Source organism: Danio rerio, chromosome 12, assembly GCF_049306965.1.
Source record: "Danio rerio strain Tuebingen ecotype United States chromosome 12, GRCz12tu, whole genome shotgun sequence".
NCBI classification, from domain to species: domain Eukaryota; kingdom Metazoa; phylum Chordata; class Actinopteri; order Cypriniformes; family Danionidae; genus Danio; species Danio rerio.
The window spans coordinates 49,345,001-49,370,819 of NC_133187.1; the positions used below are offsets into that span (position 1 = coordinate 49,345,001).

At 39.9% G+C, this 25,819-nt stretch overlaps 1 protein-coding gene across 6 annotated transcripts in view; it reads left to right on the forward strand.

Annotated features, from left to right (window-relative positions):
* ryr2a (ryanodine receptor 2a (cardiac)) overlaps positions 1 to 25,819 on the forward strand; it is a 276,684-nt gene that overhangs the window by 102,963 nt on the left and 147,902 nt on the right. For all 6 annotated transcript variants that reach the window (XM_073918938.1, XM_073918939.1, XM_073918940.1 and 3 more), the window contains 13 exons: positions 747 to 865; positions 1,653 to 1,786; positions 2,945 to 3,186; positions 5,291 to 5,483; positions 5,676 to 5,892; positions 8,299 to 8,403; positions 8,749 to 8,852; positions 11,938 to 12,021; positions 13,493 to 13,652; positions 17,395 to 17,542; positions 17,735 to 17,940; positions 21,201 to 21,375; positions 24,868 to 25,076. In XM_073918938.1, coding sequence (XP_073775039.1) covers positions 747 to 865; positions 1,653 to 1,786; positions 2,945 to 3,186; positions 5,291 to 5,483; positions 5,676 to 5,892; positions 8,299 to 8,403; positions 8,749 to 8,852; positions 11,938 to 12,021; positions 13,493 to 13,652; positions 17,395 to 17,542; positions 17,735 to 17,940; positions 21,201 to 21,375; positions 24,868 to 25,076 — 2,096 coding nt within the window. The remainder of the gene's footprint in view (positions 1 to 746; positions 866 to 1,652; positions 1,787 to 2,944; positions 3,187 to 5,290; positions 5,484 to 5,675; positions 5,893 to 8,298; positions 8,404 to 8,748; positions 8,853 to 11,937; positions 12,022 to 13,492; positions 13,653 to 17,394; positions 17,543 to 17,734; positions 17,941 to 21,200; positions 21,376 to 24,867; positions 25,077 to 25,819) is intronic.

The window sequence follows — 25,819 nt, forward strand, 5'->3', positions numbered from 1 at the left end:
CTTTCAGCTGTATGTCTTCACAACACAATGCCATTCATCACATTGAGTGAAGTGCTAGTCTGATGATTGTGCTGAGAGGTTGTGATTCAGTTGTTTATGGTGCGTTTGGCATAGTTGTGATGCTTGTATCAGGTGTATCAGGTTATGTGCATGTTGTGTATTTGTGATGCATATGGTTATGATACGTTGTGCAGTTGGTATTGCGTGTTGTGTGTTATGATGCATGTGATGTGATGTTTGTGATGCACTTCATAATGTTGTTATAGTCATGACTTGATTAGTGTGATGTTTTTTGTGTGTGTGTATGTGGTATTTGTGTGCTGTGATATTGGTGATTTGTGTGTTGTGTTATTGGGTCATCTCATAAATCCTTGTATTGTGTGTATGTAATGTTGTGTGATGGCATTGTGATGTGTGTGTGTGTTGTGATGGATCAGGATTTGATTTGGGTGATGTTGTTTGTGTGTATGTAGGATTTGTATGTTGTGTTATTGGGTCATCTCATGAATCGTTTATTGTATGTAATGTTGTGTGATGGCATTGTGATGTGTGTGTGTGTGTGTGTGTGTGTGTGTGTGTTGTGATGGATCAGGATTTGATTCGGGTGATGTTGTTTGTGTGTATGTGGGATTTGTGTGTTGTGAAATTGGGTCGTCTCATGAATCTTTGCATTGTGTGATGCTTATGTGATGAGGATGTGTGTATGTGCCTAAATGTTTAGTGTGTTTGTGTGTGTTTGTCTGCAGGGATTCTGGAGGTTCTGCATTGCGTTCTGGTGGAGAGTCCAGAAGCTCTGAACATTATTAAAGAAGGACACATCAAATCCATCATCTCACTGCTGGACAAACACGGACGCAACCACAAGGTGACAGCAGTATGTGTGTGTGTGTGTGTGTGTGTGTGTGTGTGTTTCAGTGATAGGGAATCAAATCAAATACAACTCTGTATTCCAAATGGAGGGAAATTAACATGCATATGCAGTTGAAGTTAGAATTATTTGCTCTCCTGTGATTTATTTATGTATTTATTTCTTAAATATTTCCCAAATGATGTTTAACAGAGCAAGGCAATTTTCACAGTATGTCTGATAATATTTTTTCTTCTGTAGAAAGTATTATTTGTTTTATTTCGGCTAGAATAAAAGCAGTTTTTAATTGTTTTAATGCCATTTTAAGGTCAATATCATTAGCCCGCTTAAGCAATATTAGTTTTGGATTGTCTCCAGACACACTGTTATACAGTGACTTGCCTAATTACCCTAACTTTACCCTAATTAACCTAGTTAATCCTTTAAATGTGACTTTAAGCTGAATACTAGTGTCTTGAAGAATATCTAGTCTAATATTATGTGCTGTCATCATGACAAAGAGAAAATAAATCAGTTATTAGAAATGAGTTATTGAAATGATTATAATTAGAAATGTGCCGAAATAAAATCTTCATCCGTCAAGAGAAATTGTGGAAATAAATACTCAGGGCGGCTAATAACTCAGACTTCAACTGTACATTAGCTGACATGCTTTTACAAGTAAAGATTCCAGATTATAGAGTGTAAGTGTATGCTTTATGTCATTATATATTGTGATGCAGTGTAAGCGTGCTGATTAGCTGGTGGCTCAGTGTGACTGACTGCAGTGTGTGCTGATGTTCAGGTTCTGGATGTCCTGTGTTCTCTGTGTGTGTGTCACGGGGTGGCCGTCCGCTCCAATCAGCACCTGATCTGTGATAATCTGCTGCCCGGCAGAGACCTGCTGCTTCAGACGCGCCTCGTTAATCACGTCAGCAGGTAAAAGAGCATCAACATCACTTCCTGTCTCACACCAGCACTTCCTAATGGACCCATTTTAGAAGACTGTTATGACGCGTTTAACAGTCATCAGCATCTTAAATCCTTGAAAGTGTTTACTATTTTGATTTTTAAAAAAGTGTATGAACATTGATATGCATTTATGAATTTATTATATATATATATATATATATATATATATATATATGTATATATATATATGTATGTGTGTGTGTGTGTGTGTATATATATATATATATATATATATATATATATATATGTATGTGTGTGTGTGTGTGTGTGTGTGTGTTTGTATATATATATATATATATATATATATATATATATATATGTATGTGTGTGTTTGTATATATATATATATATATATATATGTATATATATATATATAAATATGTATATATATATATATATATATATACATATATATAAATATATATATATATATATATATATACATACATATATATATATATATATATATATATATATATATATATATATATATATATATATATATATATATATATATATATATATATATATATATATATATATATATATATATATGTGTGTATGTGTGTGTGTGAATATATATATATATGTATGTTTGTATATATATATATGTATGTGTGTGTTTGTTTATATATATATATATATACATACATACATATACATATACATACATATATATATATATATATATATATATATATATATATATATATATATATATATATACATACATACATACATACATATATACATATATATATATATATATATATATATATATATATATATATATATATATATATATATATATATATATATATATATATATATATATATCAATGAATTACCACTTGTGTGAGGTGTTTGTAATGCAGTGTGTATGAGGGCAGGACAGTAAATCTGACATTATGCTCTCTTCTGGCTGCCATTATCAGTCTCACACTATTGTTTTCCTTCTTCTGAAAGTCTTGATAACACTATCGTGGAGTTTTTCTTTTATTATTTCAGCAGTTTGGATTGTAAACAAATGATTCGTTGTTCTATCCCATTCCCCAATTTATGTTGCTGGGAAAACCGTAAATGTAGAAGGTTTAATTAGACGATCTCTCTGTGTCACTCATTCAGCATGAGGCCCAATATCTTCCTGGGTGTGAGCGAAGGCTCCGCGCAGTACAAGAAGTGGTATTATGAGCTGATCGTGGACCATGTGGATCCGTTCGTGACGGCTGAAGCCACGCACCTGCGAGTGGGCTGGGCGTCCACTCAGGGCTACGGGCCATATCCGGGTGGAGGAGAGGGATGGGGCGGCAACGGCGTGGGGGATGATCTCTACTCATACGGCTTTGATGGACTGCACCTTTGGGCAGGTAATGGCTCAACCTTTGACCAGTGTTGGGTGTAATGGGCTACATGCACAGCTAGTGCTTTTCAGCCACTGATAAATTTCCGGTGACTAACTTAAATTGTATAGAGTTCCTCGTAATGTGATTAAAGTATAATCAGTCAGGCTGTGAAGATCATTGATTATTACAGAAACCACTTCTTAAACATGGTGATTTTGTTATGACAAGTTCACTGGAAGTGTTTGAGCAGCTGACTGAAAATTAAAAGTCTGTGTACATATACCTGATTAGGCCCACACTGAATCTGCGCGCGAGAATTCTGCAGATTTTTAGCCTATCATTGATTCTGTTTATTTACTTGAGTAAATGTGTGTAAAACTATATATTTTCAGTTTTTTTTAATTAATTACAGTTATATTATTGACTAATATTAAAAATGTTCATCTGATTTATGCACAATGCAGTTTGTACATTAATATTTTCTCTGTTTTAGTAGAGATATTGTATGAGAGACTTGCTTTGTTTACCAAATAAAGTAGATGTAATTGGATTTGCATTTTAACCTTTAAATAAAAGTTAAAAAGATAATTAATTTTATTGTATATATTAAGGTTTTAGTTTTGAAACTGCCAAAATAATTCAGCAGAAATCCGCAGATTTTTACCAAAATTTTCAGCAGAAATAGCAAAAAACTTCCGCAGATTCCATCTGGCCCTAATGATTAGTTACAAAGTAACTAGTTACTGTAATTACATTACTTTTCAGCTAAAAAAATATATATAAATATAAATATATATATACATGCATACAGTTGAAGTCAAAATTATTAGGCCCCCTTTGAATTTTATTTTATTTTTTAAATATTTCCCAAATGATGTTTAACAGAAGAAGGAACTGTTCAAAGTATGTCTGATAATATTTTTTCTTCTGGAGAAATTTTTATTTGTTTTATTTCAGCTAGAATAAAAGCAGTTTTTAAATTTTTTAAAAGCCATTTTGAGGTCAATATTGTTAGCCCCTTTAAGCTATATATGCTTTCGATAGTCTTCAGTACAATCTAACAATCCACTTCTATGTAAACACACCAAAAACAACATTAACATTATAGCAGACACTGTAAAAAGCTCATTCCCAGCCTCTAGACTTTTCTCACAGGGTATTCCAACGCAATCTCACGGCAATTCGTAACTTTTTGATTTAGTGGCTAATTCGTATGATTTAATTCGTACAATTTAGTATGATTTGCTCATCACACAATGATGGTTGGGGTTGGGTGCCACGCCTCTTTTTTAAAATTGTACATTTTCTTCCGACTCAACTTGTACAAATTTGTACAAATTAGCCACTAAACTGACAAAACGTAAAATACTTACGTTTCCTCGTGAGATCAGGCTGGGTATTCGAGTGTCATCGAGTGTCAGATGTGAAAGTATGTTGTGGGACTGCTATACAGGGGTTTTTATTATTATTATGGATTATAGATAGCTAAATTTAGCAGTTTTTATTTTAGCGGTTTCTTATAAAGCATGCTGGTGCTTGTTTGTAGTAAAAAATTTTAATAACGACAAAAAAAAAAAAAAACTAATTTGTGGATCTCCTTAATTCCACGTGCAGCTATGCTGTTGTTGTAGACGGTGTATTCTGGGACATTTTCGTACCCCCTGGTTTCGAGTGTGATCCACAAAAAAAAATCTCTGTTTTGAGGGCTATCTAACCCTTCCACCTAGCCCTATGCCTTCAAGCTAAAGAGAACTGGGACACCTCTACCCCTTAACGTGGGGTAAGGGGAAGGGCTAAGGGGTAGAATTGGGATTGGACTTTAAGTAACTTTTCAGACAAAATAATTTAAGTTATTAAAATACGATTTTATCGAGTTAATTAGTAATTCATTACCTTTTGTAAGCAACTTCAGACTGAGATTTGAAATGCATGAGCATAAATACAGAGGCATAAATACAGAGGCTAGAATTATCAGTCATCAGAACATTTTCTATCAGCTAAACCAGATTTAGATTGCTGTGTACACTGTGTGTTTTTGTGAGAGAGAGATTTGCTGATGTTATTAAAAATGTCACGCATAACTCTGTGTGTTCAGCAGTTTTAAATGTGAAGTTGCTGTGATTGGCAGGCTGTGTGGCGCGGTCAGTCAGCTCACCCAATCAGCACCTGCTGCGGGCCGAGGATGTGGTGAGCTGCTGTCTGGACCTCAGCGCTCCCAGCATCTCCTTCCGCATCAACGGCCAGCCGGTGCAGGGAATGTTCGAGAACTTCAACTCGGATGGACTCTTCTTCCCAGTCGTCTCCTTTTCTGCTGGAGTCAAGTGAGTCTGTCACCTGAGCCACACCCCCTCGTCTGCCATTGGTCAGTCAGGCTGATGGTCCTAGAATCCTGCAAGCTGATGTTGGGTCACTGAGTGTTGTGAATATGTTATCCCAATGAGGAAACATGTGAGATGAGTTTTGGAGACGTAGTTATGATCATCATTGGTGTAAACTCTCCTCATCCTCCTCAGAGTTCGCTTCTTGTTGGGTGGTCGTCATGGTGAGTTCAAGTTCCTGCCTCCGTCCGGTTACGCCCCGTGTTTCGAGGCTGTTTTACCACGAGAGAAGCTGAGAGTGGAGCACAGCCAGGAGTACAAGCAGGACCATGGCAACACACGGGACCTTCTCGGACCCACGGTCACACTCTCACAGGCAGCCTTCACTCCAACACCTGTGGACACCAGTCAGGTAGCTATCTTTGTGAAGTTTACTTATAAACTAATTTCGAGAGCATCATGTGCTTATGATTGACACGGCTGGCCCCGAGCCAAGCTAATGCACAAACTACCAATCAGACGATTCCCAACCTAATATAAATAACCAAGCATCTTACCTTTAGTCACCTTCGTCTTGAAGAATCCCCCCTTCCACCCCCTCTCCTCCTCTTTTCTCTACAGGGCAGCACGGCGGCCCAGTGGCTAGCACTGTGGCCTCACAGCAAGAATGCCTCCGGCTCGGGTCTCTACCCCGCCGGACAGCATTTTCGTGTGGAGTTCATGTTTTCCCCATGCTTGCGTCGGTTCCCCTAAGTCCTACGGTTTCAGTCTAAAAAAACTGAGACTTAAGTAGATTGAATAAACCAAATCAGCACCATATTCAAATTCCACCAGCAACACACCACCTTAGCAATCCTTAAGCAGCAGATTCTCAAGATCTACCTGAGCTCAAACTCCCCTGCAAACGGGAGGGAGCCCTGGGCTCGAGAATTTCATGATCTCAGGGCTCTCTCCCGGCACAGCATGCCAAACTAGCTTATTACCAGTCATCAGCTAAGTGTGAACTCTTGAAATGGAGATTACCCATTGAGGTAATGATTTTTTTTTAGACCAAGGATGGGCAAACTCGGCCCTGGAGGGTTGGTGTCCTGCACAGTTTTGCTCCAACACTAATCAAACATACCTGAACATGCTAATCAGTGTCTTCAAGATCACTATAAAGCTATTGAAAGGTTTGTTTGATTGGGTTTGGATCTAAACTCTGCATATTCTATCTTCCTACCCCTAAACTCAGACTTAGAGCAGGGGTGCCCAAATTCGGTCTCTGGAGGGCCAGTTTCCTGCAGAGTTTAGTTTCAACCCCAATTAGACACACCTGAACCAGCTAAACAAGCTCTTACTAGGTGCACTAGAAACTTCCAGACTGGTGTGATGAAGGAAGTTGGAGTTAAACTGTGCAGGACTCCAGGACCGAGTTACCGGTCACAGTCTGCAGTTTTACATTTTCAAAATACTTCATTCTGTGTGATTTATAAGTGGGGACTGAAAAAAATGTCCCTACAACTAGGGTTGTCAAAAGTTGACGTCGGTACTAATCAGTATTGCTAATTTCCTGCAAACATTTGTGTACTGTTGCTTAACAGATATGACTGTGGTTGGCCATCAGTTTACCACTCTATACCGCTGTTTATCAAGTGCAAACAGAGATACATGGACAATGGATTGTTTTATAGCTGTGTCAATCATTTGATCCATCAGCATCATACGTCAGCTCATTGACAGATCAGCTGATAGACGTGGCTTTGAAATGCTTGAAACGGTGTTGGTGTACTTTTGATAAACCTACCCACAAGGTCAAAGTTTAATGGTATAGCTGTACTTGAGGAGACATTTGGTCAATGTAAGTAATACAAGGTACACACACAGAGATGCAAAGAAACACACACACAAACATTTGTTTTGCTATCTTAGTGAGGACATTACATAGACTTTCACTGTTTTTCTCTCGGGTTAATAATAAGGGATATTGTCTAACCCTACCCCTACTCATAATCCGATTAGATACTAATAAAAACATGCTCGGGCCAATTTCCCTGCTGAAAAATCCAGCCTAAACCAGCCTAGGATGGTTGGCTGGTTTAAGCTTGTCAACCAGGCTGGTTTTAGAGGGGTTTTGGCCCCTTCCAGACTGGTCTCCAGCCATTTCCAGCCTGGTTTTAGCTGGTCAACCAGGCTGCCTTTAGAGGGGTTTTGGCCCCTTCCAGGCTGGTTTCCAGCCATTTCCAGCCTGGTTTTAGCTGGTCAGGCTTGGAGATGACCAGCGAAAACCAGCTTGATCCACCCAGCCAAAACCAGCGATGTCCATCTTAAACCAGGATGGTCAAGCTGGTTTTAGATGGTTTTAGCTGGTCACTTTTCAGCCTGACCAGCTAAGACCTGGCTGGAAATGGCTGGAAATCAGCCTGCAAGTGGCCAAAACCTCTCTAAAACCAGCCTGGTTGACCAACTAAAACCAGCCAACCATCCTAGGCTGGTTTAAGCTGGATTTTTCAGCAGGTTTATAAGCCTTTTTAATTACTAAAGACCAGTAAAATGTCCTCACTAAATCGTTTTGATTTCTCATTATACAAGTAAAGCTAAACCTGCACACACACACTCACACCTGTCAGGTTTACATTCCTGCTGGTCAACAATTTAATGATTTGATGGATAAGCATTGTCAGGATATTCAAGTGAGTTTGTTTGAACTCTGTAGGGACAGGAAATTAATGTACTCAGATGTGATTATGGTGTGTGTGTGTGTGTGTGTGTGTGTGTGTGTGTGTGTGTGTGTGTGTGTGTGTGTGTGTGTGTGTGTGTGTGTGTTTCTGCCATGTAGATTGTTTTGCCGCCACATCTTGAGCGGATCCGAGAAAAACTGGCCGAAAACATCCATGAGCTGTGGGTGATGAACAAGATAGATCTGGGCTGGACTTACGGAGCTGTACGTCACACACACCTCACCAGTTCAAGTTCATCTGTGGACAATTTAAAAGCTTCCTTCCCACATTTTAAACAAAAACTGTATTTTTTATTTGGCAAATGTTTTACTTGGATTCATTGTTTGTACAGTATTTTGATATTATGCACATTTTTGTAATGTTTTATAGTCTAAATACTGAGTAAGGTGTACTGCAGAAACAAGCTATCCAACTATTCTCATGAAACTATTTAATGTTTTTCACTCTCATTATTATCATTATCATTATCTACACTGATCCTGTCTGCATAGTTCAGTTTCTGACTTTTTATAACACAAAAATGAACCCCATGTTTGTATATTGTGTAGGTGAGAGATGATAACAAACGTCAGCATCCGTGTCTGGTGGAGTTTTCCAGACTTCCCGAACAAGAGCGCAGCTACAACCTACAGATGTCTCAGGAGACGCTCAAGTGAGTTTACATCACATACTGTATGTTGTATCGATAGTTGTATCATTTGCATTTAAAGGCACAGGCTACAAAAACATCTACACTTTCCTTTGACCTCAAAATGGGCATTTTCAGCAATGCATAATCAATAATCTAATGGATATTTTGAGCTGAAGTTTTACAGACACATTCTGGAAACGCCAAGCACTTATCTTACAGCGTTAACATAGGAATCTACTTGTATTCAGTGCAGATTTACTCGGTATTTGCCATATTTGTTCATGCGTTAACGAAACACACGTTACTGAACTCATAATCTGATGAATCAGACTGGTTGTTGTGTCTACTTACTAGTAGATCCGGTGGTGTCCTATGAACTAACATCACTGAATGATTCACACAAATAAAGCGAGTAGTTTTTTCAGATGAATCATATTTGTCTTGGAGCATCCCTTGATACTTGCTGCTGCTCTCTTTTCTTTTCGCACAGCATCATACATGTTCTATTGACTTGTGTTTGATTATAGTTCTGTGGTATGTGTGAGTGTGTCTTAATTAAGTGTAACTGGGTTGTGCAGGAGCTACTGTGTCAGGCAGAATGAGTTTTCAATTGTGAATCAGTATGTGTAATGAGTCGGGTTGCAACGGAGGTGAAGATCCAAGTGCAGATTAGAAAGAGAATCGTCAGGCAGGCAAAGGTCAGAACAGGGACAGACAAGAGCATGCAGGTAATCCAAAAGCGTAGTCAGTGTACAGGCGAATGATTAGGACATGCGGCTAAACAACAAACGGTAACACAAAGCAAAGGTCAAAGCATGACAAGGAAAACGCTTCTTTATGCTTACAGTTGGCGACGCAGTGGTGCAGTAGGTAGTGCTGTCACCTCACAGCAAAGAGGTCGCTGGTTCAAGCCTCGGCTGGGGTCAGTTGGCGTTTCTGTGTGGAGTTTGCATGTTCTTCCCATGCTCCGGTGTCCCCCACAGTCCAAAGACATGTGGTACAGGTGAATTGGGTAGGCTAAATTGTCCGTAGTGTGTGAGTGTGAATGAGTGTGTTTGGATGTTTGCCAGAGCGGGGTTGCGGCTGGAAGGGCATCCGCTGCGTAAAAACTTGCTGGATAAGTTGGCGGTTCATTCTGCTGTGGCGACCCCGGATGAATAATGGGACTAAGCCGAAAAGAAAATGAATGAATGAATGCTTACAGTTTAACAAGTCTCAGAAAAGATTGTGAATGAGGTGTCTGTATAGTCCTGTAGTCCATCTTCATGTGTGTGTAATCAGGGGGAATCAGGAACTGGTGTGTGAGTGCAAAGACTTCAGGGAGTTGACCATTGGATATTTTTCCATCAAAGTTTTTTAAGCAAGCCTTTGAGATTATTGGACCTAGTATTTTATCCATTATAAATAGGAGTCTTGTTTCTGGTGTGGTGCCTTCTCAGTTGAAACATGCTGTAGTGCAACCTCTTTTGAAAAAGCCTAGTTTGGATAAATCTGTGCTGTCCAATTTTAGACCTATTTCTAAGCTACCCTTTTTATCTAAGATTTTGGAGAAAACAGTTTTAACACAACTGCAGAGCTATCTGGAGCTCAACAGTATTTATGAAGTTTTTCAATCGGGTTTTAAGGCATATCACAGTACTGAGTCTGCACTGCTACGTGTGTTGAATGACATTCTGTTATTTAGGGACTTGGGGCACTCTGTGATCCTTATGCTTCTTGACCTTACTTTTGACACTATAGACCACGAAATCCTTATTTCTCGTCTTGAGAGATTAGTGGGCATTCAGGGCTCTGCTCTTAAGTGGTTTAGATCTTATTTGTCAGACAGAAGCTTTTGCGTTAATGTTGGTCAGACTTTTTCATCCTCCAGACCCCTGACATGTGGAGTTCCACAAGGGTCTATACTTGGACCTATTTTATTTTCTTTATATATTTTACCTTTAGGATCTATTTTTCGTAAATATGGGGTGGCTTTTCATTTTTATGCCGACGACACTCATTTATGTCCCTTTTAAAAGTATGGATAAAAAGGGGCTTGACCCCCTTATGAGATGTCCAGTCGAGGTTAAGAGCTGGCTTTCGTCAAATTTTTACAATTTCAATGAAGAAAAAACTGAGCTGGTCTGGTTTGGCGATCCTACCCCTCTGCATTTATCAGGTTTTGGTGAGCTTTCCACTTATCAAAAACCTGTTGTTGGAAACCTAGGATTTCAATTCGACAGTGATCTGAAATTTAACAAACAAGTAAATACAGTTGTTAAATCCAGTTTTTTCCATTTACGACTTGTGGCAAAAGTAAAGTCGTTTCTCTCTTTTAATGACCTTGAGAAGGGGATCCATGCTTTTATTTTGGGAAGACTTGACTATTGCAATTCTCTGTATGTGGGTATTAGTCAAAATGCCCTAAACAGATTGCAATTAGTACAAAATGCAGCTGCGAGACTTCTGACAGGGACTCGCAAGTTCAAGCGCATATCCCCAGTTCTTTCCTCTCTGGGCTGGCTGCCTGTTAGGTCAAGAATTGATTTTAAACTATTAATCTTTGTTTTTAAATCCTTAAACAATCTGGCACCATCATACTTATCAGACCTGCTACACGTATACAATCCGGGTAGGTCACTGAGCTCTTCTGATGAATTTATTCTATCTGTTCCAAGGTCCCGGTGTAAGCGAAGTGGGGATCGGGCTTTTGCTGTTGTCGCCCCAAAACTCTGGAACACGCTTCCGCCCCACATCAGACATGCCCCAACTCTACCTGTTTTTAAAAAGCGTTTGAAACTCCATCTTTGTTCTTTAGTATTTGAGCCTTTTTAATGTTGAGGCATTTGCCTTATGTTTTAATTGTTATTTATGTGATGTAGATTTCATGTTTAGTATTGATTGTGTTCAGCACTTTGGGCAACGTTGTGTTGTAAAAAATGTGCTATATAAATAAACTAAACTAAACTAAACTAGTTCTCTAGCAATCTGCACAGGCTAGATCGCTGATTATCGTGACAGTATTAAAGTTCCTGTCTAAACACACATGTAGATTAATTACCTCTGTTAACACATACAAATGATGTCATCAGTGAACAATGCTGTGATACCGATGCGTGTTTTGCAGGACTCTTCTGGCACTGGGATGTCACGTCGGAGTGGCAGACGAACGAGCGGCAGAAAAAGTCAAAAATCTCAAGCTTTCAGCAAAGTGAGTGTCAATTTTATTCATGATATATTAACATTTTTGCGTGTCTGGATATATTATCACCATCTCCTAAATCAAAATGTGATCTATGGCTATATACTAAAAATAAAAGTTATTATATTTAAGCATGCCGACATGGTGGCTCAATGGTTAGCACTGTGGCCTCACAGCAAGAAGTTCACTGGTTTGAGTCCTGGCTGGGCCAGTTATAATATCTGTGTGGAGTTTGCATGTTAGGTGCTCCGGTTTCCCCCACAATCCAAACACATGCGCTATAGGGGAGTTAATTAAATCATTGGCCGTAGTGTATGAGTGTGTGTGTGAATGAGAGTCTATGGGTGTTTTCCAATACTGTGTTGCGACCGGAAGGGCATTAGCTGCACTAAACATATGCTGGAATAGTTGGCGGTTCATTCCGCTGTGGCAACCTCTGATAAATCAGAGACTAAGTCAAAGGAAAATGAATGAATGAATATTTAAACATATATATGGACATATGTGACCCTGGACCACCATTTTTTTGTTAAACAGGTATATTTTTTGGTGTGCTTCTTGTTAATATTCAATATATGCGTCAAAGATATTGCTTTTTTATGCCAAAATTCATTAATTATTAGTTAAAGATCACGTTTCATGAAGCTATTTTCTAAATTTTCTAGTGTAAATATATCAAAACTCTATTTTTTTTAAGAATGTGCATTGCTAAGAACATAATGTGGACAATTTTAAAGCAGATTATCTCAATGTTTATTTATTTTTATTATTATTTTTCTTTACTATTTAAATTAGTAATTTAGAATTTCAGTAGATGCACATATATATATATATATATATATATATATATATATATATATATATATATATATATATATATATATATATATATTCTTATATATTCTTTAACTTTAACATAATTAAAAATCTTAATTGACACATGATTGGTTTTGTGGTCCTGGGTCAGAAATTTTAATTCAGATTGATATATGCAAATGGACAATTTTTGCAATATCAAGAAATACATGTTGCATATGTAGGGCGGCACGGTGGCTCAGTGGTTAGCACTGTGGCTGCACAGCAAAAAAGTCGCTGGTTCAAGTCCTGGCTGGGTCAATTGGCATTTCTGTGTGGAGTTTGCAAGTTATCCCCGTGTTTGTGTGGGTTTCCTCCGGGTGCTGCGGTTTCCCCCACAGTCCAAACACATGCGCTATAGGTGAACTCAATAAACTAAACTAGCCGTAGTGTGTAAGTGTGTGTGTGTGTGTGTGTGAATGAGTGTGTATGGGTGGTTCCCAGTATTGGGTTGCAGCCGGAAGAGCATCTGCTGTGTAAAACATATGCCGAAATAGTTGGCGGTTCATTTCGCTGTGGTGACCTCTGAAATAAAGACTAAGGAAAATGAATGAATGAATGTTGTACATGTCTACAGTTAGTTGATGTAGTGGTACAGATTGATTATTTTGCATTCTCATGTCAGATATGAGCTCTCTAGTGGGTATAAACCTGCACCGATGGACCTGTGCCACATCAAACTGGCGTCTACCCAGGAGGCCATGGTGGACAAGCTGGCAGAGAACGCTCACAATGTCTGGGCCAGAGACCGCATACGACAGGGCTGGACGTACGGCATACAGCAGGTCAGTCTGGGTCAGCCTTAATGACAATAGGCTCTATTTTGACGGTCCATGCACAGAGCGCAAAACGCAGGGCGCAAACGCTTTCAGGGCGTGTCAGAACGCATTTTTGCTAATTTAAGGACGGGAAAATCTGCTTTGCGCCATGGCGCATGGTCTAAAAGGGTTGAGTTTATTTTCTTAATGAGTTATAGGTGTGTTTTGAGAATAAACCAACCAGAGTCTCATCTCCCATTCACTTTAAGAGTCAGCTGCGCAACGCCATAAGCGCATTCGCTATTTACAGGACGCAAAGTAAGTCTAAGTGGAAAAAATGAGCATTTCACAAGCAAACAGTTCACAGAAAACAGTTAAACAGAGCTATCTACTGCGTGAGAATGAGAGATAATGGATCACTTTCACATTCGCTCTTGGATAGGGAAACCTTTACGCACAGACATCAATTAGCCTATAAATAATTAATTGCGTTTGTTAAGCACAAATATTCATTTCAAAACTATTTCTAAATTCAGTTCTAATTTCCAGCAAACGAATAAATGAATAATAATAACAAAATGTGCTCAAAAACCTGAGTTATATCCTAAAACACATGCTGTGCCCCATATGGTCTAAAACCTGACAGGTGGACAAATCTAAGCTTGTTTTTAATAAAACAAATATAAATATGGATATAATAAATAATACTGCTAATAATAATAACATTATACAAAAGCAAATTGTTATGAATGAACTGAAAAAGCCTCCCGAGATGAAGAAGGCATGAAAGCAGTGGTTTTTCATATTTATGTAGGCTAGAAAATAATATGTTTTGTAATATTTTAATCCTTTATATTTATATTCTATATCTATTCTTATTATATCCTATATATATATCCTTAATATTTACATTTTTTTCATATGTAAAGATATTTGCCTGTTGCTCTCTTGTGTGTATTAAGCAGTGTGTAAGTGAGGAGCAACTCTGCGCCGGGGTTTAGACCGGGTTTGTTTTGGTCTGATGAAAAATCTATTATAGTTTCTCAAAATAGCGACGCGCCAGCGGTCCGCCTCAGAACGCCTTCCTTTTTACACCAGAACGCACAAATGAGCGCTAATGCATTTGCTATTAAAACAGCGTAGCGCAACGCCTCAAAACGACTCTTGCGCCAAGCTGAAACTACCAAACAAGTATTGCGCCGCGTCTTGCGCCACATTGCGCCGGGTGTGTGATAGGGCCCAATAACAGATAAGACTCTAAAATTGGTTTACAATGAGAACTTTGGAGTCATTTCAGTTTACCCGTAATAAAGTGAAAATTTATAAATCGCTGACTGTGTTAAAAGCATTTAGGCACAAGGAATTATTACATTTTATCAAGCTTTAACAAAAATTAATTGTATTTAATTCACTGTTCCCATGCTATTTGAAAGTACTTGAACTTCAGACATATGGATTCAAGGCCTGAAAATACTTAAAAACAAACGTAGATCCTTAAAAGTGCTTAAATTTTGAAATAAATTTGTTTATGTTGTTATTTTAGAAATTGTACTGTTCTGCTGTCAAAAAAAGCAAGAAAAAGACTAAGAAATTTTTCATTTAAAAATCCTAAATTTAATCAATATTCATTTTATCAATATTTTAGAAACAGCATTTAAATATTATAAGCAATGAACTCAACAAATACTATTAAAGTTTTTTGAATATGATTGTTTAAAACTTGCATAAATAAAGCCTGTTGTATTGTATTTTCACCACAGGTGATTTAATAAGTATATGATAAATGTAGGCATTTTAGGAAAATGTTTAAATGTTGCTTTACTAGTTATCAAAACACGTTTGTATGGATAATAATGTGAAATGTTTTTCACTGAAATAAGTGATATGTTTCCCAGTGATGGGTTGCAGCTGGAAGGGCATCCGCTGCGTAAAAAATGTGCTGGATAAATTGGCGGTTCATTCCACTGTGGCGACCCCAGATTAATAAAGGGACTAAGTCAAAAATAAAATGAATAAATGAATAAGTGATATGAAATAGGCTAGTTTCAGCATCGATATCACAGTGTGATTATCCACAATAGTCACATCGCAGGATATGCAATGCTGAATCTGGGATTAATTTTATTAAATTGTTTATACAACCAAGACTGCAGTTACATTTTACAGTTTATTATTTAATGTTCGGCATGGTGGCTCAGTGGTTAGCACTGTCGCCTCACAGCAAGAAGGTCGCTGGTTCAAGTCCCGGCTGGGTCAGTTGGCATTTCTGTGTGGAGTTTGCATGTTCTCCCCCTGTTGGCGTGGTTTTCCTCCGGGTGCTCCCCACAGTCCAAACACATGCGCTATAGGTGAATGGATGTACTAAATTGGCCGTAGTATATGAGCGTGTGAGAATGTTAAAGTGTGTGGGTGTTTCCCAGTACTGGGTTGCAGTTTGAAGGGCATCCGCTGCAAAAAAACATATGCTGGAGTAGTTGGCAGTTCATTCCACCATGGTGACATCTGATAATCAGAGACTAACCCAAAGAAAATTGAATGGATGAAGTAGGGTTTTTCTGGTTTGACATTAGCATTGATTGGGGAGGTCCCCTCGGATAAATTCACTTAGGCTGCTTTCACACCTGTGAATGGATTCAGTTGTTCTGAAACAGAGATTACAATTGTTACATTGTTGCTCTTTGCTCTTGGAGCGGTTCGCTTTCACACTGCAAAGTTTCTAATCGGACCAAAACAGCTAAAACAAGTCACGTGCGAGTAAACTCTCCTCACATTGGTCAGAGTGTCAGGGTTTATTTTGCAGCGTCCCGCTCTGCTGTCAGGAGAGGTGGTGGTTTGGTGGTGATTGACAGGGTGCGTGCGCGCGATGTGTCTGAAAAGAGATGCGGTGGGGAGGGGTGAGAAGGGTGAGCGACGATGCCTATTTGAGGACCGGGAGGGAGACGCGAGATTACCGGGAGATCATCACTCGTTTGCGGGCATCCGGAGACTCGCGAAACTTTCCGCCCTACTCATAATTCTCTCTTCATATAGCCGTATGCCTATTACATATCCATAAAACACTGTGATATAACCGCGCTCGGATCGGATCGCTTTCTCACTGCAATCGAACCACTCCAGAGTTCGTTTCAATTGAGCCGAGACCACCTCACTCAAGCGATTACTTTGGCGCGGAACAGAGCGCGATTGCCCTGTTCACATATGCCAAACGAACCGTGCTAACTGGGCAAACGAGATGCGTTCCGAAACAAAAGTGTAGGTGTGAAAGCACTCTTTATCTCCATGGGCGTTGACTGCTGAAACAAAAACAGATTTACACGGTTTCTTTCATTTGTATTTTTCTTTATTTTACTTCTCCATGCTTGTAGCTTGTTTATTATAAGTAATGCAGATGAACCTACAGAGTAATCCCGTCAGTCAACTAAAATAATCAATTCTTTCTAAATAGAATTATTTAAGTCATCTGGACTGAAAGTGCATTAATATAGCAATATATATTGCAGAAAAACTAAATATCGCAATGCTCGTTTTTTCACTATCATGCAGCCCTAATATGTAATGAATATTTAAACGCACTGCACTGTGATATGAAGGCACTCATATACTGAGATATGCCTTTGTGCTGATGGGAAGAATCTGCAGCAGGATTACAGCTGTCTGGAAGATTGATGCGTGTTTGGTCGCAGCGTTTGATAAAGCAGACGAACACATAAGCGCACAGGCGACAGGACGGCTCCAAGTCTCGCTCAGATGCGTCTCTGTGTCTCTGCAGGACATTAAGAACAAGAGAAACCCTCGTCTCGTTCCTTACGTTCTTCTGGATGAGAGAACCAAGAAGTCTAATAAGGACAGTCTGCGGGAAGCCGTTAGGACACTGTTGGGTTATGGATACAACCTAGAGGCTCCAGATCAAGATCACGGTACCATCAGTCTAATAATGATAATAGTTTGTTTACCCCATTAGCAGATGATTTAGCTTGCAGATAAGTGTGGATTGAATTGAACAATAGCATATTCGTATTCAACTGAAAGCTTATAATAAAAATGCATTTGTCTGGATGTATTGCGATCTCATCAGTGTGTGTTTCTGACGTGTGTGTTTTGTGCTTCAGCTCGAGAGGATGTAGGTAATCTGTCAGCAGAGCGTTTCCGGATATTCCGAGCAGAAAAGACGTACTGTGTGAATGGAGGGAAGTGGTACTTTGAGCTGGAGGTGGTGACGGCGGGCGAGATGCGGGTGGGCTGGGCGAGACCCGGCTGTCTGCCAGACCAGGAGCTCGGAGCAGACGAACAGGCCTTCGTATTCGATGGATTCAAGGTGAGAGATGGGTGAACACTGACACATGTAGTACTCACAAGCACAGGGATCCCACGACTCATGGAGTATAATAATACTACTTTTTTTTCTAATTATTATTTAAGTTGAGGAATATCAGGGATTTTTATTTGTCATAAAATTTTCAACTCAGGCTCATTCTAGAAACGTAGCCTCGCGGACGTTTCTGGAGACCACGAAATATGTCCCGGGAGGTTCATATTTGTGCAGTTTTTGTTTTCAAGAATCTGCGAAAGGCCGCTGTGCGATCTTTTTTTGCATTTTAAACACCTTTTGCGAGCGCTGTTTGAGCCAGGGCTGTTCTAGCGTAAATCCGCCGGAGGCCGCTGTCGAGTGACCGTCTGTCCGACTGACCGTCTGTCCGACTGACTGACTGAATGACTGGATAATTGACTGGGCAGCCACCAATCGGCCAACCTATCCTCCTTCTCCTTTCCTATACCCAACCGGTTTTAACAAATTGACCCGCCGGCCGGCCAGCCCGCCAGCCCGCTTGCTTACCTAAACCCAAGCGACGATTTACAAAAGCCGTCCAGAAAAAGGAAAGCCCCCTCATCTGATTTTAACAGCGTTTGCGGATTTTACCACATTCTCACCCTGTTATAAACTCGTTGGCTTTACTTTTTGGATTCTGTTTTTGTCTTACCTGATTTCTGGAACGGCTCTTCCCTGGACTCGAACCTGGTCATCGCCGTCGGCTCCCCTCTGGCCCTCGCTCTACCGATGAACACAATGAGCTAAGCGGACTAACTGGTTGCGGTGGGAAAACCCTCCACATGGAAGTGAGCTGTCAGCCAGCGAGCGCGAAGAAGAACTGCGTCACATCGCCCCATAGCGTTCGCTTGAAAAAATGAAATGCAGCTGTACGTACCTCCGGCCACGTAAATCGGGGTCTCCAGAAACGTCCGCGGGGCTACATTTCCAGAATGAGCTTGAGATGTAAATTTGACTTCCCATTTCATTTCTATACCGGATGAAATACTGTATACTGCCCTGGGCTCAACAATAAGGACTGCACAAAGGCCCGGGGCCAGCATGAGAGATGTTCGGGACAGTAGAGAGAAACGTCACTGGCCCAGTCATACCAGTGCTGCCTTGTCACTAAAGTTTAATTTGCCTGCAACTATTTGTCACTTGCATGCAAAATACAGTCTTAGAATCGAGAAACAATTTGTGCTTTTATGTCTTTGAATGCTGCCTTATCTATGAAGTCACCATAAACACCATATTGCTTTTTGGTTCCTTTTATCTGATTGGATGTTGTGAACACGTTATTTTTTTTCCACAACCTGGTAAAAACCAGAACGGTGAATAGACGGCAACATGACGGCAACATCAAAATATGAGGCTAAAAGAAAACGTCTGTTTCCAACGTTGTGGAAACAGATATTTACATGGGTACAACACAATAAAAAATGAAGTAATGTTTTGTATAGTTTTCCGTCAGCTACCTTTTGTTTTGCAATAAAATACCTGCACATTTTCCATACTGCTGCATTTTACTGCTAATTATTTTAGCATTTAAAAATATTTAAATACTAGAATAACATACATTATTTTTGACACATTATTTAAAATATGTGGCTAAGAAATAGCTATTTTTTTATTGATTTATTTAGTAGGGCCAGTGTAAATTTTGGCAGGGCAAGTAAAAATCTGAACCCCTGGTCAAGTCGAGCCACTAGAAAATGTCCTTAGCGTTGAACCCTGCTGCCTGTTTTGTGTCTGCTCAGTGCTCAACCAGTTTCTCCTGTATTTTGCTGGAAAGATTGTGGCATAAAATGACTGGTTTTGTTGTTGACTTTTTCTAAGTGGCAATATTTGGAGAAGTTCTTGTGTTGTTTTGCTGTGAAAAATGCACAAATTTAGACACTTTATTGATTACGTTTTATCATTTTTGGTTTTTAACAACCATTGATGTCTATCATTTATTTAACTGTTACACTTGTTGAAAACACTCGAAACAGTGTTTACCTCTTACTCATATAGACTTTATCATATTTGATGAATGACCTCTTAATTAATCTCTATCCTTTGACTTAGTTCCTGATTTAACAGGGGTCATCAGAGTGGAACGAATCGCCATTTACTCTGCCATACGTTTTACATAGCAGATGCCCATCTACATGTCCTGGCTGTCTGTGGCATTTAAAGGGGACCTATTATGCAAAAATCACTTTTATAAGGGGTTTATGCACAGTTGGGTGTCAACAGTGTGTGAATATATCCAGCTTCTAATGGTAAACATTCATTAATTCAAATTTTTATAATCAGACTTGATCTAAACAGTCTGCAGAAACACTTTGATTGACATTCTCCCTTTGTACGTGTCATCAGAGGGGGAAAGCCCCGCCCACTAGTGACCATCTCTCCCTAGTCTTGTTCTGAATCTGCCACTTTTCTGACACATAGGCATTTGTGGCTCCGCCCTCTTTTGAAAATCCACAATCTCATTTGAATTTAAAGCGACAGTCACCAAAACAGGTAATAGGTGGGGTTTCATTTTGCGCCAGACTGCACACCACACACCAGCTGATTGGTGAAGAGGAGACAGAGTGATGATATGCCAATCATGATATGGGGAGGGTTAGGAGGCCATGATGGACAGAGGCCAGTGGGCAGATTTGGCCAGGAGGCCAGGGTTAAACCCCTACTCTTTTTCGAAGGACATCCTGGGATTTTTAACGACCACAGAGAGTCGGGACCTCGGTTTAACGTCTCATCCGAAAGACGGCGCTCACTGAGCAGTATAGAGTCCCTGTCACTATACTGGGGCATTAGGACCCACACAGACCGCAGGTTGGGCGCCCCCTGCTGGCCTCACTAACACCACTTCCGGCAGCAACCTAGCTTTCCCAAGTGGTCTCCCATCCAAGTACTGACCGTTTTTATTAGTTTTATTAGTTTTCCTTCGGCTTAGTCTCTTATTAATCAGGGTTCGCCATAGCGGAATGAACCGCCAGCTATTCCTGCATATGTTTTTATGCAGCGGACGCCCTATCAGCCGCAACCTACTCTTGTAAAAAGTGGCATCTTTAAAAAATAATTGCAAGATTCTTTCAATTTTGTGTCATTTTCTTGATTTTGCATTAAAATCAGTGATGTTATAGCACAGATCACAGTTCTGAATTGACTGCTCAACAAAACAACACAACAGCTGCTTGTTTTTCTATGCATTATAGCTTGTGGGATTCAGGATGACAGTCAGGGAATTTGAGATTTGTGTGTGTGTGTGTGTGCAGGCGCAGCGCTGGCATCAGGGAAACGAGCACTTCGGCCGCTCCTGGCAGTCTGGAGATGTGGTGGGCTGCATGGTGGACATGAACGAACGCACCATGATGTTCACACTGAACGGAGAAGTGCTGCTCGACGACTCCGGCTCTGAGCTGGCCTTTAAAGACTTTGAGGTGTGGGAAGGTGAGTGACTGACCCCTGCTCTGCTCTATTCACTAAATAAACAACCTAAACTCTTCTCTGGGGGTCTTTCACCACTGTTGACCCTTTGCTCATGTATTTATTTGCTTGTTTTTTGGTTTTATTGAGATGTAGTCTTCTGTACAGCTCTATTAGAAAGAAATTCATTAGAGGTAAATGTCTGACAGTGTGTGTGTGTGTGTGTGTGTGTGTGTGTGTGTGTGTGTGTGTATGTGTGATTGAAAATGCAGCTAAAGTACTGAAGCTAAGCAGACTTGAGCTTTAGTAACACCTGCAGAGCTGATGCTGCAAAACACACACACACACACACACACACACACACACACACATACACATATGGTGATGCTTGCTTATACAGTACACACACATGAACACAGTGGAGTGTACACATTCATGAAAAAAGTGGTGCTCATATTCACAACACACACATTTAACCACACAGATGCTCATAAACATTAACATATGCTGCATACACACACACACACACACACGCACACACACACACACACATACGCACACACAACATGCAAGCTCACCCACAGATGCTTATGCAGATGCTCATACACACACGGATGCTCACGCATTGATGCTCTCTCACACACGCACACACACTGATGCTCATGCACATGGTCCATAGATTCTTACACACACACTGATGCTTGCTAATACAGTACTCACACACACGAACACAGTGAAGAACACATACACACAAACACCCACCTAAACACACAAATAGTCGCATACAGAGACTCATACACACACACACACACAACACACATGTTCACATACAGATGCTTATGCACATGCACAGATGCTCTCTCTCTCACACACTAATGCTTATACACACGCACACACAGATTCCTAGACACACACAGACGCTCACACACACTGGTGATGTGCATCCGTTGCATCAGTGTCTGATGAGGCAGTGTGTGTGCGTGTGTGTGAGCAGCAGGTGAATGTTGCTGTATCATCTGTCTTCACCTCTCAGCAGTGAGAGCAGCGCCCCCTGCTGACCACTGACACACACTTACATCACTCAGCATATCTCCTGTTCTCTGATTCAGACACAGCTCTCAGCAATTTATCTAAGTACTTAAACATTATTAAATTAAGTGCATTTACTTGTAATTAAAAATGGCAGAAGTGGTGTTTATTTTTTCGTAAAACTGATCAAAATTAAGACCACATTTATGCCTATACACTCTCAGAAATAAAGGTACAGGAGTTGTCACTGGGGCAGTGGCTTTTCAAAAGGTACATGTTTGTACCTGAAGAGTCCATAAAAAATAAAGTGAACGAGTCGGGGCGAGAATGTGGTGAAATCTGAAAACGTGGTCAAAATCGGACGAGGGCTTTTCTTTTTCTGCACAACTTTCGTAAATCGTTGCTTGGGTTTAGGGAAGAAAGAGTAAGAGGAGGGTGGCCGGGGTGGCTGATTGGCCGACTGCCTAGTCAATCTCGTTCAGTCATTCAGCCAGTCGGACAGAGGGTCGCTCGCCAGCGGCCTCTAGTGGCTTTTTACACAAGAACAGCGCGGGCACGAATGGCGCTCGCACGCTCGGTGTTCGAGACGCGAAAAAGCACGCATAGCAGTCTCTCGTGGATTCGTGAATACAAAAACTGCACAAATGCATACCTCCCGGGACGTATTTCGTGGCCGCCAAAAATGCCCACGGGGCTACGTTTCCAGAATGAGCCTGGGTTGGTTTTAAATTAAGAATAATTTTCTAGACAAGTAAAAAAAAAATAGTGTTTTGTTTTCAGAAATAATGCCACAATTAAGTATTGTTTTGTAAAACAAGCGAAATTATTTTTTCAATGCGTCAATTCAGTCACTAAAATCTTCTATGTGTAGCGAGGAGACTGACACGGAGGGATCCATTATGCAGTATTTATTTATCAAGCTCTCACTCAAACACACAATATGCACCAATGTGCAAACACACATCAACAAACGTCTTAAAGGTATCAAGACTGGTGGTAAACAGACACAGAGGGATTTACCAGACATGGGTCAAAGGCAGGCTGCGTGAATCAGAGTCCGTGTATCAGGCTTGGGTCGTGGGCAGGTAGCGAGTATCAGAGTCCGTGTATCAGGCTTGGGTCGTGGGCAGGTAGTGAGTATCAGAGTCCGTGTATCAGGCTTGGGTCGTGGGCAGGCAGAAGGCAAAGCAGAGTCAGAAACAGGCTGGAGGCAGGAAATAACGCTCAGTAATGCTGGCCGGGGCTAAACAAGACTTCGCACTGGCTGAGTGTTTGGAACTGGCTTATAAAGGGTACGTGGGTCGTTAGCTTGATTCAGAACAGGTGTATGCACAATCAGCGTATGTGGATGATGTAATGCTAGAAGTCCGGAGATGGCGGCCTCTGCTGGCCAGCGAGGGGAATGACTGGGACCGAGTCGGAGACACTACGTGAAGCTGCTTTGACACAGTCTTCATTGTAAAAGCGTTATAGAAATAAAGATGAAGTAAAATAATCTTATTTCTAACCAAAGTAAGCGTATTTTGCTCACCCTACCAGGCAGATTTTTATTTTATGGAAAAACCTACTTAATTTTGATGTATTACTTCTGAAAAGAAAGGAATATTTTTTAATTGTTGAAAAAATGATTCTTGATTTAGTTTGTTTAGGACAGGGGTTTTCAAAGTGTGAGGCGCGCCAAAGCATGTCAGGGGAGGCGCGGGAAAAAATAATATATAATAAAAAAATAATTATTAAGTTTAATTATTATATGTATTTTTTATTATTTTAAACGTTTTAATTAAACAAAGCGAAAAAAATAATACGTCAAAAATAAGAAAACCTTTTTTACCCAGAAGGCCATAGCTGTGAATTCGCTTCTGTTTGGCAAGCCCGCCAATACAGGTATATGCCTGCTAATCATGCTGCTAATGCAATGGACGGTTTCTGAGACCCCCCGATTCAAAGCCCCCGATTCAAACCCTTCAAGTTCAGGGCTTAAACCCAAAAGACGACGATATAATTATCAGTATTTGAGTTTAGGATTTACGTGGACAGGACCAGCTGAGGAACCACGACCTTTATGTGTGGTTTGTCAAGATATTTTGGCTAAAGACAGCATGAGACCCGCTAAACTTCAGCGACACCTTGAAACCAAGCATGATGAGATAGCGAGAAAACCTCCAGAATTGTGTGTGTGTGCGTGTTTGGGAGGAGGGGGGCGCCAATGGATAAGTTGTGTCAAAAGGGAGGCCCACTGTCTTAGACTTTGAAAAACCCTGGTTTAGGATAATCAGACTAAAAACTAAACAAAAACATAATAGTAAGGCTTTTTTTTTTGCAGTGGATCACCATTTATTGAAATCACTGCAAAATAATCTATAAAAAGTCTAGAAAATTGTTCTAAATGTAAGACTTTTTAGATATTACACTTCAAAAATGACAAAAACTAGTAAGGAAAGCATTGTTTGCGACTGGCTAATGTGGTAATATGAATATTTGTGTCAGGCTTCATCCCGGTCTGCAGTCTGGGGGTCAGTCAAGTGGGCCGCATGAACTTTGGGAAGGACGTAAGCACACTGAAGTACTTCACCATCTGCGGCCTGCAGGAGGGATACGAGCCCTTCGCTGTCAACATGAACCGAGATCTGACCATGTGGATCAGCAAACGCCTGCCGCAGTTCACCCCTGTCCCGCTCATCCACGAGCACATAGAGGTTAGTGGGCTCCAGGACAACACATACACTTAATACACTTCATTAAACATGTACACACAGACATCACCTATATGCTATGCAATTGCAGATTTACTATGTCTGTATATGATAACTTGTATTTGATTGTAACTGTATCTTAATTTGATTGTAATGCAGTAATGTGCATCTTTTGCAAAGCTGCTTTAAAACAGTAATTATTGTAATAAGCGCTATATAAATACACTTGAATTGAATTGAATAGAGATCTGAGGTCACGCTCCTGCTTTAGGATGAAACCTTCAAAGGACTGTGTGTGTTACAGGCAGGGTTGAGTGTAATTAGTTAGAATGTAATTGGTTGGAATAAAGTAAAGTTGTTTTGGTAACACTTTATAATAACTGCACACTATAAATCATTTATTAAGCATTAGCAAATAGTGAATTCATAATTTGTTAAGCATTAACTCTACACTAATAAGCGTTAGTAAGCAGTTTATAACTGCAGCTACAAATGCTCTATTCTTGACTTACAAACATATTTATAATGTGCTTAATAATCGTATTTTCATACTTTGTTAATGATTTATTTTTCATTACTAAATGAAGTATCGCATTATACAAACCATTTTTATTTAAGAGTAGTTGAGGGTTTTTAGGATCATTCAGAATGAGTTAGTAAATGATTATTAAACTATTGAAATCAACGTTTATATATCTTATTATTCAGGCATATATTATCTAATTGAACTTGCGTTGTAATGCTTA